Genomic DNA, 15,420 nt, shown 5'->3' with positions numbered 1-15,420 from the left:
GATTACATTTATGATCATCATGAATGTGTACTCTATGATGTGTACTCTATGAGCGCTCTGGAGCGAGTCACTTCCAAGATGGCCGCGCAGACCGCAGTGTTACTATTTTTAGCATCATGTCGGAGCACTCTATAGCTCTACGTACCTTTATCTTATGTCATTTCTCAACACATGTTCTGACAGGAGGACTGTCTTTGGAGGAGTTGCCTTGTCCCAGGCGACTGCTGGATCCGGCATAGCTACTAGTAGACCCCCTCCGGAATACTGTAGGCACTGCTGAACTGAACACCCAAGAGATTCTTTTAAGCTGGGAAGGGTGTCAAAACAATCCAAATCGAAGTGTTCAGAGCACAGGACGGATGTTGGTGAGGGCTCCCACTTGTCACGAGTGCGCCTGACTTGCTTCACCCACTTCGCATGCAGCTCGGGATCTCTGGGAAACTTGAATAAACTTACCCCATCCTTGTGGGTTTTGGAGCAAAAGCTGGCAACACAACGCGAAGGCATAATAACTATATATATATATATATATATATATCTCATCTCATCTCATTATCTCTAGCCGCTTTATCCTTCTACAGGGTCGCAGGCAAGCTGGAGCCTATCCCAGCTGACTACGGGCGAAAGGCGGGGTACACCCTGGACAAGTCGCCAGGTCATCACAGGGCTGACACATAGACACAGACAACCATTCACATTCACACCTACGGTCAATTTAGAGTCACCAGTTAACCTAACCTGCATGTCTTTGGACTGTGGGGGAAACCGGAGCACCCGGAGGAAACCCACGCGGACACGGGGAGAACATGCAAACTCCGCACAGAAAGGCCCTCGCCGGCCCCGGGGCTCGAACCCAGGACCTTCTTGCTGTGAGGCGACAGCGCTAACCACTACACCACCGTGCCGCCTATATATATATATATATATATATATATATATATATATATATATATATATATATATATATATATATATATATATATATATATATATATATATATATATATATATATATATATAAAATCTCCTTCTCACCCCCGGCGGGGGGGTGGTATCCATGTCATCCTCAAGCTCGGGTCCTCTACCAGAGGCCTGGGAGTTTGAGGGTTCTGCGCAGTATCTTCGATGTTCCTAGGACTGCACTCTTCTGGACTGAGGCTTCAGATGTTGTTCCTGGGATTTGCTGGAGCCACTCTCCCAGTTTGGGGGTTACTGCCCCAAGTGCCCCCACTACCACGGGGACCACGCAGCCCTTGACCTTCCACATCCGTTCCAGCTGCTCTTTCAACCCTTGATACTTCTCAAGTTTCTCATGTTCCTTCTTCCTGATGTTGGCGTCAGCTGGGATCGCCACATCTATCACCACCACCCTCTTCTGCTCTGCCATATATATATATGTGTATAATAATGTCTAATAAAAATACTAATAATGATAAACTGAACACCTGCCGCATCAACAACAAACTGGCAAGTTAGGAGGAAGGCTCTTTCGCTGACGTCATATAGCTCCTCCTCCTCTTTCGTCTCCTGGGTGCTGCAGCCCCGTCAAATTTGCCCAAATAGCCGCGTTTATCATCATAACTTGTAAAATAGGCGCCTTCGTGAATTAATATACGGATCATCGGGAATTACTTTTTATGTTATAAAACATCGCCAAAGATGTCAAAAACGTGTCATCAGCACTTTAAGCCATGAGTGGAGCTACTCAAATGGGGAAGTCATGGTTTAATGGATAGAGAAGGAGCCAAAAGGGACCAAAAGGTTGCTGGTTTGATTCCCTCGACCAGCATGAATGGCTGAAGTACCCTTGAGTAAGGCACCTAACCCCCAACTGCTCTGGGTATGTTGTACATCACTCTGGATAAGAGTGTCTGCAAAGTGCCATTAATGTAATGTAATGTAATGTAATGTAATGAGGGGGCGGGATTATTCTAATGAGCTCCGCTTATGACATAGAAAGAGGAGCTGAATCTAAACAGCTTGTTGTTGAAGCTCATGTTTTCTGAAATAGGCCGCACAAAAGAAACTGATTGGGGTCTTATTTCACAGCTTGCGGATTGCTGGACTCCAGATACTCGTGTATGTGCACAAGCACTGAAAAAAAGTGAGATGTTCATAATATGTCCTCTTTAAAATAGCAAATCGCAAAGCTCCGTTAGTTTCAGAAATCCATCGTCAACAAGAAAGAATGACTGATGATCCACGGCAATTAATTCTGTTTTTTTTTTTTATACTTTGTTCTTTGACACTTTTTCTTCTTTTCTAAAACCATGGCTACAGATGGTGTGATGATAGCGACTTTCATTTTTGTTTTTCAGTCTTTCTGCAGTATTGTATAGACTGAGTGAGTGCCGTACATCATCCTGATACTCGGCATGAACTTTGATTCCAAATGAAACGGACTATTTTCACATGGTCAACAGTTTAGCCGTTGATCTGCTACACAAAACTGTTTGAACGCTTTTGTTCTGACGGGCACAGGAGAGGAGAAGACAAATTACATTACAGGCATTTAGCAGACGCTTTTATCCAGAGACAGCCTTGCTCAAGGGCACTTCAGCTATTCCTGCTGGTCCAGGGAATCAAACCAACAACCTTTTGGTCCCAAAGCTCCTTCTCTAACCTTTAGGCCATGGCTTTCCTGCTTCCATCCTTTTTATTTTCAATATCGTGAACAAAACTTTAACCAAATAAAAATGTTCAGCCTTTGATTGCACGAGTATTCGCCCGTGTTGCCGTGAAACATCATTCCCGGCTCGGTGAGAACCGACGACTCTAAGAGACACGTCGTTAACGTGATGTCCGTCACTGAACTGTCTCGCCACTGAAAATGAGAAACCCTTCATACGGAGCTGAGTGTGAAGCTCGGTGAAACAAGCAGCCAATTTTCTTTCTCCAATTTTCACCTGAGGCACGAGGGGCGAGGAAATATTGATTGGTGGCCCCTTGTGAAAAAGATTTCGACGAGGAAATCTGTTGGAGAGCAAAACACAATTTCAGTCCTGTAACAAGGAATGGAACTGAGCTGTTTGGGGAAAAAAAAATCCGCCAGTAAAACGATTAACAATACAATAAAATAAACCAGAGCAATATGAAGGTGCGAATCTGACACTCTGAACCATCACGGTCCCTGCATCTGGTGCTCAGAAATCATTTCTCAGAAATTTTTATTCTCTCTCACTCTCTCTATCTGAGGGGTGGCACGGTGGTGTAGTGGTTAGCGCTGTCGCCTCACAGCAAGAAGGTCCTGGGTTCGAGCCCCGGGGCCGGCGAGGGCCTTTCTGTGCGGAGTTTGCATGTTCTCCCCGTGTCCGTGTGGGTTTCCTCCGGGTGCTCCGGTTTCCCCCACAGTCCAAAGACATGCAGGTTAGGTTAACTGGTGACTCTAAATTGAGCGTAGGTGTGAATGTGAGTGTGAATGGTTGTCTGTGTCTATGTGCAGCCCTGTGACGACCTGGTGACTTGTCCAGGGTGTACCCCGCCTTTCGCCCGTAGTCAGCTGGGATAGGCTCCAGCTTGCCTGCGACCCTGTAGAAGGATAAAGCGGCTTGAGATAATGAGATAATGATGACTCTCTCTATCTCTTGTCATTGAGTCTCAAAGCCAAGCCTATTTGCACTTCACACTCCTTCACACTCTCCTTCACCTGAACCACAGTTCGGTCGCCTGTCGGGACCTGGGAATAATTTTATTCAACAGCTGTATTCAGTGCCACAAGGTTTCTGTGAGAAGGAAAGATCTCACTCGAGCCTGTTAGCCCTCAGCATGTGGCTTTAAGGCTGCTGGCCAGCGTGAGGTCATGAGTTTCTCTGGGCTCCGAGTTCAGGATCTGGACAGCACTCGAGAGCACAAACAATCTGAGAAAGAGAGAGAGAGAGAGAGAGAGAGAGACAAAGTGAGTGCAGCAGCCTCTCGGGAGAGAAAAGCCACGCTCCGCTCAGCATGCAGTCCTGCACCCGAGGCTCACGGAGGAGGAAAGAGGCTGTGATGATATCAGTACACACAGATGGGGGAAGTGAAGAGATGAAACTCCACACTGAGCTCAGGACTGACTCTGAGGCGCACACACACGCACACACACACACACACACACACACACACGCACACACGCACGCACAGAGCACTATGATTACACCAGAAACAGAAAGAGGCTTACTTTATTCAACTGGGTCACTGCTGATGCCCCTCTCTCTCTCTCTCTCTCTCTCTCTCTCTCTCTCTCTCGATGTTCTGTGTCTCACTTTTATTCAGCACCTGATTCCTTTAGTATTTCAATGCGAATGAACTTTCTCTTCTCTTCTCATTTTATTTCATCTCTTCTCCATTTACTACTTCTTTTTTTTTTCTTCTGGTTTCCATCATATTTTTCCCTTGTTTGAAAATCTCTTCTTTTCTTTATTTCCTTTGCTACTTTATAATTTTTCTATTCTTCTCTTCTTTTCATCTTGCACTCTTTTTCTGCTCTCTCTTCCCTTCTTCTCTTCTCCTCTCCTTTTTGTCTATTGTCTTCTCTTTGTCCTTTTCTCTTCTCTTTTCATATTTATTCTTTTCTCTTTACTAATCACATTTCTCATTTTTTTCTGTTCATTCCTGTTCTTTACTTCTCTTCTTTTTTATTTTCTTCCCCTCGATTCTCATTTCAATTTTCTTCTGTGCTCGACTCTTGACTTGTCTTCTCTTCTTCTTTCTTCTCTGTTCTTATATATTTCTCTTGATTTACTCCTTTATTCTCTCTTATCTTCTTTATTCAATCTTCTCTTCTTTATTTGATCTCTTTTATTCTATTTTCTTCTCTCCTCTTTTCTCCTCTTCTCTACTCTTTTTTCCTCTCCTCTTTTCTCCTCTCCTTTCCTTTCTCCTCTCATCTTTGCTCCTCTCCGCTCCTCTTTTCTCCTCTCCTCTTTGCTCCTCTCCTTTTCTCTCCTTTCCTCTCTTCTCCTCTTCTCACCTCCCCTCTCTGCTCCTCTCCTCTTCTCTCACATCTCCTCTCCGCCCCTCTTCTCTCCTCTCCTCTCTGCTCCTCTTCTCTCCTCTCCTCTCTGCTCCTCTCCTCTCACCTCTCCTCTCTGCTCCTCTTCTCTCCTCTCCGCTCCTCTTCTCTCCTCTCTGCTTCTCTCCTCTCCTCTCTGCTCCTCTCCTCTTCTCTCACCTCTCCGCTCCTCTTCTCTCCTTTCCTCACCTCTCCTCTCTGCTCCTCTTCTCTCCTCTCTGCTCCTCTCCTCACCTCTTCTCTCTGCTCCTCTTCTCTCCTCACCTCTCCTCTCTGCTCCTCTCCTCACCTCTTCTGTCTGCTCCTCTTCTCTCCTCTCCACTCCTCTCCTCTCTGCTCCTCTCCTCACCTCTTCTCTCTGCTCCTCTTCTCTCCTCTCCGCTCCTCTCCTCACCTCTTCTCTCTGCTCCTCTTCCCTCCTCTCCTCACCTCTCCTCTCTGCTCCTTTCCTCTCCTCTTTGCTCCTCTCCTTTCCTCTCCTTTTCTTTTCCTCTCCTCTTCTCTCCTCTCCTGTCCTCTTTGCACCTCTCCTCTCCTCTTTTCTCCTCTCCTCTCCTTTCCTGTTTTCTCCTCTCCTCTTTGCTCCTCTCCTTTTCTCTTCTTTCCTCTCCTCTCTGCTCCTCTCCTCTCCTTTTCTCTTTTTTCCTCTCCTCTTTGCTCCTCTCTGCTCCTCTCCTCTCCTCCAGGCCCTGGTCCTCCGGCGGATCAGACGGTGGTGATCCAGAAGTTCAGATTCCTGTCTCAGAAGCTCTTTGTGTCCGTGTCAGTGTTTGCTGGACTGGGCATCTTACTGGGCATTGTGTGTCTCACATTCAACATTTACAACAGCAATGTCAGGTGTGCCTGTCAGTGTGTGCGCCTCAGTGTGTGTGCCGGATTCCCAAAAAAAAAAAGCAGGATGTCGAGTCAGAGCATTCCCTTTTCATTAGAGCTCGGTCTCTATTCAGCCAGAAATAGTATCAGAAGAGGGCACGGGACTGAATGAGATTGAATAAGATGGAGAGGACTTCAGATGTTCCATCTGCACTAGTTAATAGCCAGAGCCACAGTCTCCTTCACATATGTATGCATTAGATAGTGATGCAGTGTGCACAGGAGCGTGCAGAGCCGAGTGAGTGTGGCTAATGGATTCAGAATATTAAGTGCATGATACGCATACTAAGTATGTAGCGTACTTGTGATAAGTACATTCAGATGTGTGTGTGTGTGTGCGTGTATGTGAATTCTCCTCTTTCATTTCAACTAACTTACCTGAGATAACACCTAAACCCCAGATAACTTTTGTGGGTGTGTGTGTGTTTCTGACAAAAGCAAGAACATGTCCATGTGTGACAGCTCAGAAAAGACTTACCGTACAGTGATTTAAATCTTATTCACATTCAGTCCCATGCCTGGAAGACTCATTTTCAATCAGTTTGTATCTGATGCAACAATTCCGTTGCAGGTTGTTTATTTCCTCCGGAAAAAAAAATGTGACAGAATCAATGCAGAACTTCAGAGTAACACTCCTCCACTCCGACCTACCATCCCTCGTTCCAGCCCTTATCTCATTTCTGATATTCAAAACAAGTCACATCATATGATCAGATTTATTCAGTTTTCTAGCAACTCCAGTAACCAAGCTAACAGCGTGAGCCTGGTTACTAGAGGGGCTTTTTACTAAAAGAAAAAAAAAACAGCATTTAAATAAACTGTCAGTCTGTAATGAAATTCAGTGATAAGGCTGAGATTAAAGGCAGCAAGATACAGTTGTTGATGCAGTGTTGAAATAAACACAGTGTGTTTTTCAGCTGTTAGTGTTCGCTATTAGCGAGAGAAAAAAACATTCTCGAATCTGATTGGTCAGAACGTGTTCCGCAGTTTTCTGTTTGCATTATGCGAATAAGTTTTCTGTAAACATTCTTGGCGAAGTCCTCCTGACAGAGCGCTTTGTAACATGACAAGCTGCGTTTTTCATCTTATTAACTTCAAAAGAGAGAAAAAAGAGGAAAAGAGGAGCTGGTGAGGGAATGACTTTTTAAACTCCTCGAACAGACATTTCACATTATTCTATCCACATTCACTGGATATGAGCAATCGGACACTCTGATTGGCTACTCTACTACTAGGCTATCAGCTCATATACCATGAGTAGAGAAAAACAAAATGGCGGCACACATCAAATCAGATTTATCACTTTGTTATTAAGTATTTAAAAGAAACAGAAATAGCTAAAAGAATACAGTTTTTTCCCCATAATATCTCCTGTTCTACACTCCAGCCCAGTCGATGGCGGTAATGCACCTTTAAGTTGGTTTGCCAACCACCAAAAAACCCTAAAGAAAAAGAAAATGGTGGAGCATGTTACTGAACCAACCGAGGACGAAACACTAAAAACTCTACTCGAAAACAAAACCCCAAAAAATAAAAAAAGCAACAAAATATGGAATAAAAGTATTTGATAGTAAGAACATTTTTGAAACAGTAATCCACGGCTTTGTGACTACCCGGCTGGACTACTGTAACGCCCTATATATGGGAGTTAGTGAGTCCTCCATTGCCCGTTTGCAATTAGTGCAAAATGCTGCCGCTCGCCTCTTAACAAACACCAGAAAGTATGACCACATTACACCTATTCTGGCCTCACTGCACTGGTTACCTGTTCATTTTAGGATTCATTTTAAAATGCTTTTGTTTGCTTTTAAAGCTTTAAATGGCCTTGCCCCACCATACCTCTCTGAGCTGCTACAACCCTACATTCCCAGCCGTTCTCTTAGGTCAGCTGACCAGTTGCTTTTGGCTGTACCCCGAACCAGGTTAAAAAACAGAGGAGAACGTGCCTTTGCTGTAGCAGCCCCAAAATTGTGGAATGCTTTGCCACTCCACATTAGACAAGCCCCATCTTTGTCTCTTTTTAAAACTATGATAAAAACCCACCTTTTTTATTTGGCCTTTGGATACTGGATGGTGTGTTGATGTGATGTAGAAGTGTTGGGTGGGTTATGAGTTTTTACTTATTTTATACTTATTTTACTGTTTTTACTTATTTTATACTTATTTTACTTATTGCTGATTTTATTCATTTATTTATTTTTGTCTATTGTTTACTGTTGTGGTGTACAGCACTTTGGAAACCCTGTGTTTGTTAAAATTGTGCTATATAAATAAAGTGGATTGGATTGGATTGGAACATATCTTTTTTTTTTTTTAAGAATTATTATTATTATTATTATTATAGCATTTTTCACAAATTGCTACTATCATTTCGCCAGTTTGTTTACATTCTAAGCGGAAATTGTTTTGTCGGACATTTTGTACAAAGTTTTTATTTCTCAAATTTGCAAAAAATAAAAATGCTCTGTTCCTCAAAATCCAGTGAATGTGGATAGAATAAAAGAGTTATTCCACTCAATCTTGTCATACATGGCTTATAGCCAACTCGATGCTAGGCGCTTCATTGGCTATCAGCTCATGTACGACTCGATTTCATGGAACAACTGTTAAATATGAAATATAACTATAAATGGATTTTTATAAAACCACTATGATATGTTGTTGCTATGTACGAGAGTTGGTACATTGCTGTGCAGGACATACAGGAAAATATTCAACTTCAGACTGCATAACATAAAACTCGTTGTTGATTATTTTTCTATAGAAGCACGTCCCCGTGTTGTCTGACCAGATTATTTTTGAATGAAAATTTACAAGCTGCTAAAAATTAATTTCCAAACTCTTGGAGGACATACTAGGCTTATGCAGTGGCTACTTCTGGCATGTCACTATAAATCCTGCTTGAGAAGATTCTGGAGAAAACAAACAAATTTTTGTTTGTACTCTCACTATAAGAGTCACGTTGGCTTTTCCAGAAGAATCCATCATCGGTTTTGTTAGAGACATGAACATAGAACAAACTAGAACGGCGCAGACTGTTGATCCACAGATGTACGTGGAATTGTATAAGCTCAGAACTCTGGCTGGCTTTTCCAAGGTACAGAAATTGATTCTGAGTTGAGTCGAGAACTGCACATATTAAAACTGCATGCCTCTGTAGTTAAGAGTCTGGGTGCTAAACTGGCCTGCTGCACTCCAGACCGGTCTCCCACTGAAAACTTTTGGTGCTGCATTATGAAGCACAAAATATGACAAAGGAGACCCTGAACTGTTGAGCAACTGAAATTGTATACCAGGCAAGAATGGGACAACATTTATCTTTCAAAACTACAGTAATTGGTCTCCTTAGTTCCCAAAAGTTTACAGAGTGTTGTTAAAAGTGGAGGTGATGCAATTGGAAGAATCCATCATCAGCTTCGATAGAGACAGGAATGTAGAACAAACTAGAACAGCACAGACTGTTGATCCACAGATGCATGTGGAATTGTATTAGCTCAGAACTCTGGCTGGCTTTTACAAGGGACAGAAATTGATTCTGAGTTGAGTCGAGAATGATGTAATTAAATAACATGGAGATAAATACAGATTTGTATTGTGTTCAAACCACAATAGAGGCATGTCTCGGTTCCGAATGTTACTAAGCTGTACCAGATATACCCAAAGCACTGTTTGGGAGCTATATTTAAATTAAGCCAATTTGACAGTGATTGCAAATTAACATGATAATTACAACAAAAACCATTAAGTCAGCTTCAGGATACTGGCAAATCTACTATTAGAAGTTCATTTAAATGATTGCCACCATCATCTTCTTTTCATTTGTATTTTCTCAAATTAGTCTTAATCACATTTCTTGATGAAATTGAAGTTGATCGAGGAAATCTGTTTCTGTGAGTCCTTATTTTCTATCCCCTGAGTGATTTTACTTCATTAAAGTTTGTCTTTTCATTAAGGCAGAATGAATAAATGTAAAATTAATATTCTGAGCTGTCACTTGGTAATAAAACATCCAAATGCCATAATTTTTTTTTTTTTTGCAAACTTTCTTCGTCACGCAACTGTGTGAAAATCAAGACGCTTAAACTTTCCTGGATGAAGTTTTCCAGATGCTCTTATCCACGACCTGCATAAACAATGAGACATCGCTGTCATTAAATAAGGAACATCCTGACACTGCACATGGAAGATGGAGACAGTCTCGTTTGTTGATGTAGCTGAAGATCTCTTGTGAATATTCCCATATGTTCCAGGTACATCCAGAACTCGCAGCCGTATCTGAATAACATGACGGCCGTTGGCTGTATGATGGCTCTGGCTGCTGTATTTCCTCTGGGGATCGATGGGCTCCACGTCCATCGCTCTCAGTTTCCTGTAGTGTGCCAGGTAAACCCAAAGGCATTATTGGAAATTGTAATATAGGAGGTTTATGATGCATGATACATGGAAGATTTTTTTCTGGGGAAAAAAACAAAGTATTTCTTGGATTCGATGTAGGTGAGAGCAGGGAGACTTGGGACAAATTTTCAGCTTTTGTAGATTGTGTGAAATTCTTTGCAGGTAGCGTCACATTCATATTGCATTAGAGAGTATTTACTGTACCCTCTTACCACAACATTACTGTAGTTTCTCAGCTTGTCACATATACTGACCTTCAGGCTTCACTTTTACTGTTATTTTTTGCAGGGAGACATGAGACATTGAGGGGAGACATGGGACATAATGAGGAGACATGGAACTAAAATAAAATACCTAGGTTAATCCGACAGGTTTAATTTTTATTTATTATCAAAATTTGTCCCATATGAACTGTATGAACACACAATGCTGGTACAGCGATGTCAGTTTACACAAAACCTGACTCGAGCACGAGTACTTCCACAAGTACTCGTGCTCTGTATGTGAATTAGATCAGACGATAAGTCAGACAATCTCTATTATAACTCACAAAAAAAAATCATGAGCTGCTTATTACTTTTAAAGGAGAACTGAAGGCAAATTTTTTATTATCAAAATTCTATTTATCTCATTTTATTAGATATCGGAATGCATTTTTGATCGCTATTTTGTCGCTGCTAGAGCAAGTTGAGTGTTTGAAATATGCTCTGTAATATATCAGTCCATATGACGCGGTACGCGGTGGTCCGGATCACCGTATTTTCCATACAAAACGAGGGCATTAATTAATTATTTTTCCTGGATTGTGGTCCGGTTCACCGTATGCTGTATTATATTACGATATAAATAAAAACTTAGCAAAATCATACTGTGTTTGTCATTTAATACGAGTTTTTTTACAAAGTCGTACATCATTTGTTATTTTTTCTCAAACCGGAAGAGAAATGCATGCGTAAAACACACGCGCAATAAAAGATACCAGTTCTAACGCATGTAAAAAAGCGGGAGCTGCCCGCTTTTTTAAAAGGTATCCTTTATCTTTATGGATAGGCCTAAACCATGCAACATCACAGTAAGACTTTTTATTTGTCTTCTGAACTTGGTGGTCCGGACCACACCTGAAAACGGCGTGGTCCGGACCACAACGGTAGTCCGGACCACCGCGTACCGCGTCATATGTCAAAGCGATGGCCGTAAACGAGATTCGTTGAGACCGAGACAACGTAGGACGGAAGTAAAATATACAGCGGAAATCAAAGTCACCAACATCTGCCAACGTTGTCAAAAGACGCGTGCGCCCTCTTTCGAACGCTGACGTAATCAAGCCGGAAGTTTTGTTTGTTTTGATAGCAATCAGGAAAGTTTGAAAAAAGTAGGCAGTAATCGTCATTTAAACTCGTTTTTGTGCAATATTTCGTTTGGAAAACCGTTTTCAAAATGGCGGCGCTGACACTTCAAGTTTCGAAGTCTCGCACAAGTCTCGTGAAGATCGTGCGGATAAGTGACGCCTGCCGTGTATGGAATCAATTTTATGCCAAAATGTTCATACAATACTTTTGAAATATCAAACAAAAACGACAAATCAAAATACAAAAAAAAGAAAAAAAAGAAAAATTTTTTTAGACTGGCAAACAAATTATTCATGTAATCGTGCAAAATATCAGTCTATTACTCTTCAGAAACCTTTTATTTTTGTTCCGCGGCTTTCTCAGTTTTGTTTGGCGTAATTTATTTTGGTTGTGATTCCAGCTTTCTAGTTTGCGCTCCCTGACTTTTTGCTTGCAGTTTTGGCACAAACTTCACGTGTGGGTGGGCTGTCCAGGAATGCATTCCCATTGGCTAACTTGTGTTTGACTGACAGCTACGCTCAGCCATTCCCTACTCGGATTCTGGCGGACTGTTTGACGAGTGACCGATCCATTGACGGTAAACAAGGATTGAGTGGACTTCAGTGGCGACTATGATATTGAATTAATTCAACAAAGTGTAACTTCAATATCATAGTCGCCACTGAAGTCCACTCGATCCTCGTTTACCGTCAATGGATCGGTCACTCGTCAAACAGTCCGCCAGAATCCGAGTAGGGAATGGCTGAGCGTAGCTGTCAGTCAAACACAAGCTAGCCAATGGGAATGCATTCCTGGACAGCCCACCCACACGTGAAGTTTGTGCCAAAACTGCAAGCAAAAAGTCAGGGAGCGCAAACGAGAAAGCTGGAATCGCAACCAAAATAAATTACGGCAAACAAAACTGAGAAAGCCGCGGAACAAAAATAAAAGGTTTCTGAAGAGTAATAGACTGATATTTTGCACGATTACATGAATAATTTGTTTGCCAGTCTAAAAAAATTGACTTTTTTTTCTTTTTTTGTATTTTGATTTGTCGTTTTTGTTTGATATTTCAAAAGTATTGTATGAACATTTTGGCACAAAATTGATTCCATACCCGTGGACCAAACTAACTAAATTCAACATGGCTAAAAACCGAATCGGCAGATAAATATAATATTTAATTGCAATTAGTTGCCAATACGAGTCACAATATAAGGTTACTAAAAGCAAAAACGTAGTTGAATAACACGTTAATTAAGAAATAAAGCAAGTTTAAAAATGACTTCAGTTCTCCTTTAACTTGACGCAAGAGAGCTAACGTTATCCCGACATAGCTAGCGATAACATTCAGCTAACTATGTTAGCAAAACCCACCACTAGTTAGCTAAATCCAATTCAATCTCTATGGAGCGGTGGTTAACTAACAGCAGTTTACACTTAGCTGAAAAAAAAATATATCAATGTCTTAATTCCAACCTGAGCACATAAAAATAGATGTCTGTTGGTTTTGTAAGCATTTGATGAGGTAAATTCACCACATTGGGTTTACACATAACGACTTACCGGCATAAAAAGCTATAAGTCGTCTCTCTTTTTCTTCACTCCACTGCCAGAGACGCCACCATCTTTGTTGAAAATTTCAGAAGCCCTCAGGTGGTCATGTGATTCACTGCTAGCACTCTGATTGGATGATCTTAAAAAGTTGCCCAAAATGATGAAAATTGTTCAGATAGAAATGATGTTGCTCAATCTCAATGGGAAAGTGTCAAAGCGCAATTGTCCGGCAACACTGCCCAAAAAGTTCCCCTTTAATGGTCAACATCTAACATCTGATGTCATCTAAAACTCCAATTGGTTGGAATTAATTTATGGGAATACAAACTGTCCCAGTGAAGTCTCCCCCGTCCCAAGTCTCCCCGCTCTTCCCTACTGTACATTGAAAAGACCGTTTCTTTTCCAGTTCCGCTTGTGGCTCCTCGGGCTCGGCTTCAGTCTGGCCTACGGCAGCATGTTTACGAAGATCTGGTGGGTGCACACGGTTTTCACCAAGAAGGATGAGAAGAAAGACAAGAGGAAGGTAAATCTTGTGCAGGTTTAATACAGAGGTCGTTCATGAAGAGCTGTGCTATAAAAGCTCTAGCCCTGACTTCATTATAATCGCAACAAAGATCATCCTGCTTTCTGTGAAAAATTATGAAATGATGTGATTATGATGATATTACATAATTAGATGATAATCAGTCTGTCTAACACTACTTGCTCTTTGCTTCGTGGTGCTCTCTCTCGCTCTCTCGCTCTCTCACCCTGATGTCTCTTCTGTTCTTCTTAACTAAAATAGGTCTCCCTTTCTTTCTCACTCTATCACTTTAGACCTCATCTCTGTGGCTGACCTCCGAGAAATGGGTCTCCAGACGCCCTTGAACACTCCTAAATGAACAATTTATCGTACGGCTCAAACTCGATGACCCTTTTGCACAGCTCTGGCTGAAACGATTCTCTCCATCATTTCGCAAAATCCATGTCAAAACACCCACTTTCCTGTTAACACTCTCCAGTCAGGAGATACGTGTTCGCCGTCACGTAGAATTCTTGGGTGGTGGAATAAGAGGAGAAAGAGAGAGAGTGGGAGAGAGAGAGAGAGGTTAGCTGAGTTGGAAAAGCAGAGTCTTTTTCAGAGATAAGAAGCCATTAGTGAATATTTATGAGCGTCTGCCTGGCTTTTAGGGATTAGAACATGGAGAGTTGTCACAAATGCAGCTTGTTCTCTACTTAAAGAGGATGATGATGATGATGCACGCCGCACAATGCAACTGATGGAAATGCAATTTCATGTTCACTTTGTTTGCCGCATCAGGGATGTAAAATGCAAATATTTGAGGGGGTTGAAATTTGTTTCCTGTCATGAAAGATTAAAGGAATACTTCAGTGTTTCAACCCAATTTCTACCTTACTCAGCTGTACAGTAGGTTTGATTATCACTGACAAGTATTCCGTCCCATTTCCCTGTACCGAGAATGAATAACGTCCTTAATACCTCAGTAAACATGTTCAGCAATAAGCGCTGTCAGAATATTTTATTTAACTCCGTCTATGTCGCTTGCTGCCGTGTGCTGCTAGCCCACGAACTCCTCCTGCTGAGTTTCTGACATTTAAACGTGATCGTTAATGTCTCTCAGTATTCAGTGCTCAGTGCTCGCTGAAGTGAAATGCTTTCACATGCATCCCTGCAATTACCTTTTTTAAATCAGGTTCCTTGTATCATACAGAGATGTCCACAAGCACCGGCGACCGGTGATTTTCTCCGCCTGCACAGACAGTCTGTGCTGACTACTCAATCCCGGACAAAAATAAAAACTTGCCTTTCAACATTCTAGTGATTTTATATCGTCTCTGCTGCCCATAATTTGCTGCAAATCCAATTATTTCACCATGAAATTGTCTTCGATTTGGGTCTAGCATGACCAGAAGCGATGCCATGTTTGTTGATCGAGTCTCGCGCTCTGATTGGCTGAGCTGGACCACGTGACCACGCCGAAGCAGATGACGGTAAAGACGCAGTTGGTGGTTGTTGCAGACGATTTCACTCGGTTTTCACAAAATGCCACCGAAGAAGAAACTAAAACCTTTCGTGATAACCTTCAAATAAATATAAAGCCTGTTTTCTGCAGGTTTGTACGTATAAATTGGGATTAATATTTTCATATCTAAGAATTGTTATTTCCATATCCACAAGCTACCCAGAGTGTCGAAGTTCCCACAGAGATGTCCGGTCCCTTCGCTAAGGCTTCATACTTATAAAGTGCAAGTGCAAATAACTAATTGTGTGCAAAT

At 41.9% G+C, this 15,420-nt stretch overlaps 1 protein-coding gene across 1 annotated transcript in view; it reads left to right on the top strand.

Annotated features, from left to right (window-relative positions):
• Positions 1-15,420, top strand: part of gabbr1b (gamma-aminobutyric acid (GABA) B receptor, 1b) — a 134,190-nt gene that overhangs the window by 83,981 nt on the left and 34,789 nt on the right. The window contains exons 10-12 of the mRNA XM_060904042.1: positions 5,677-5,827; positions 10,114-10,246; positions 13,550-13,666. Coding sequence (XP_060760025.1) covers positions 5,677-5,827; positions 10,114-10,246; positions 13,550-13,666 — 401 coding nt within the window. The remainder of the gene's footprint in view (positions 1-5,676; positions 5,828-10,113; positions 10,247-13,549; positions 13,667-15,420) is intronic.

The sequence above is a fragment of the Neoarius graeffei genome, chromosome 22 (assembly GCF_027579695.1).
Source record: "Neoarius graeffei isolate fNeoGra1 chromosome 22, fNeoGra1.pri, whole genome shotgun sequence".
NCBI lineage: Eukaryota > Metazoa > Chordata > Actinopteri > Siluriformes > Ariidae > Neoarius > Neoarius graeffei.
The sequence above is the reverse complement of the archived record's forward strand: the minus strand, read 5'-3'. Positions and strand labels throughout refer to the sequence as shown.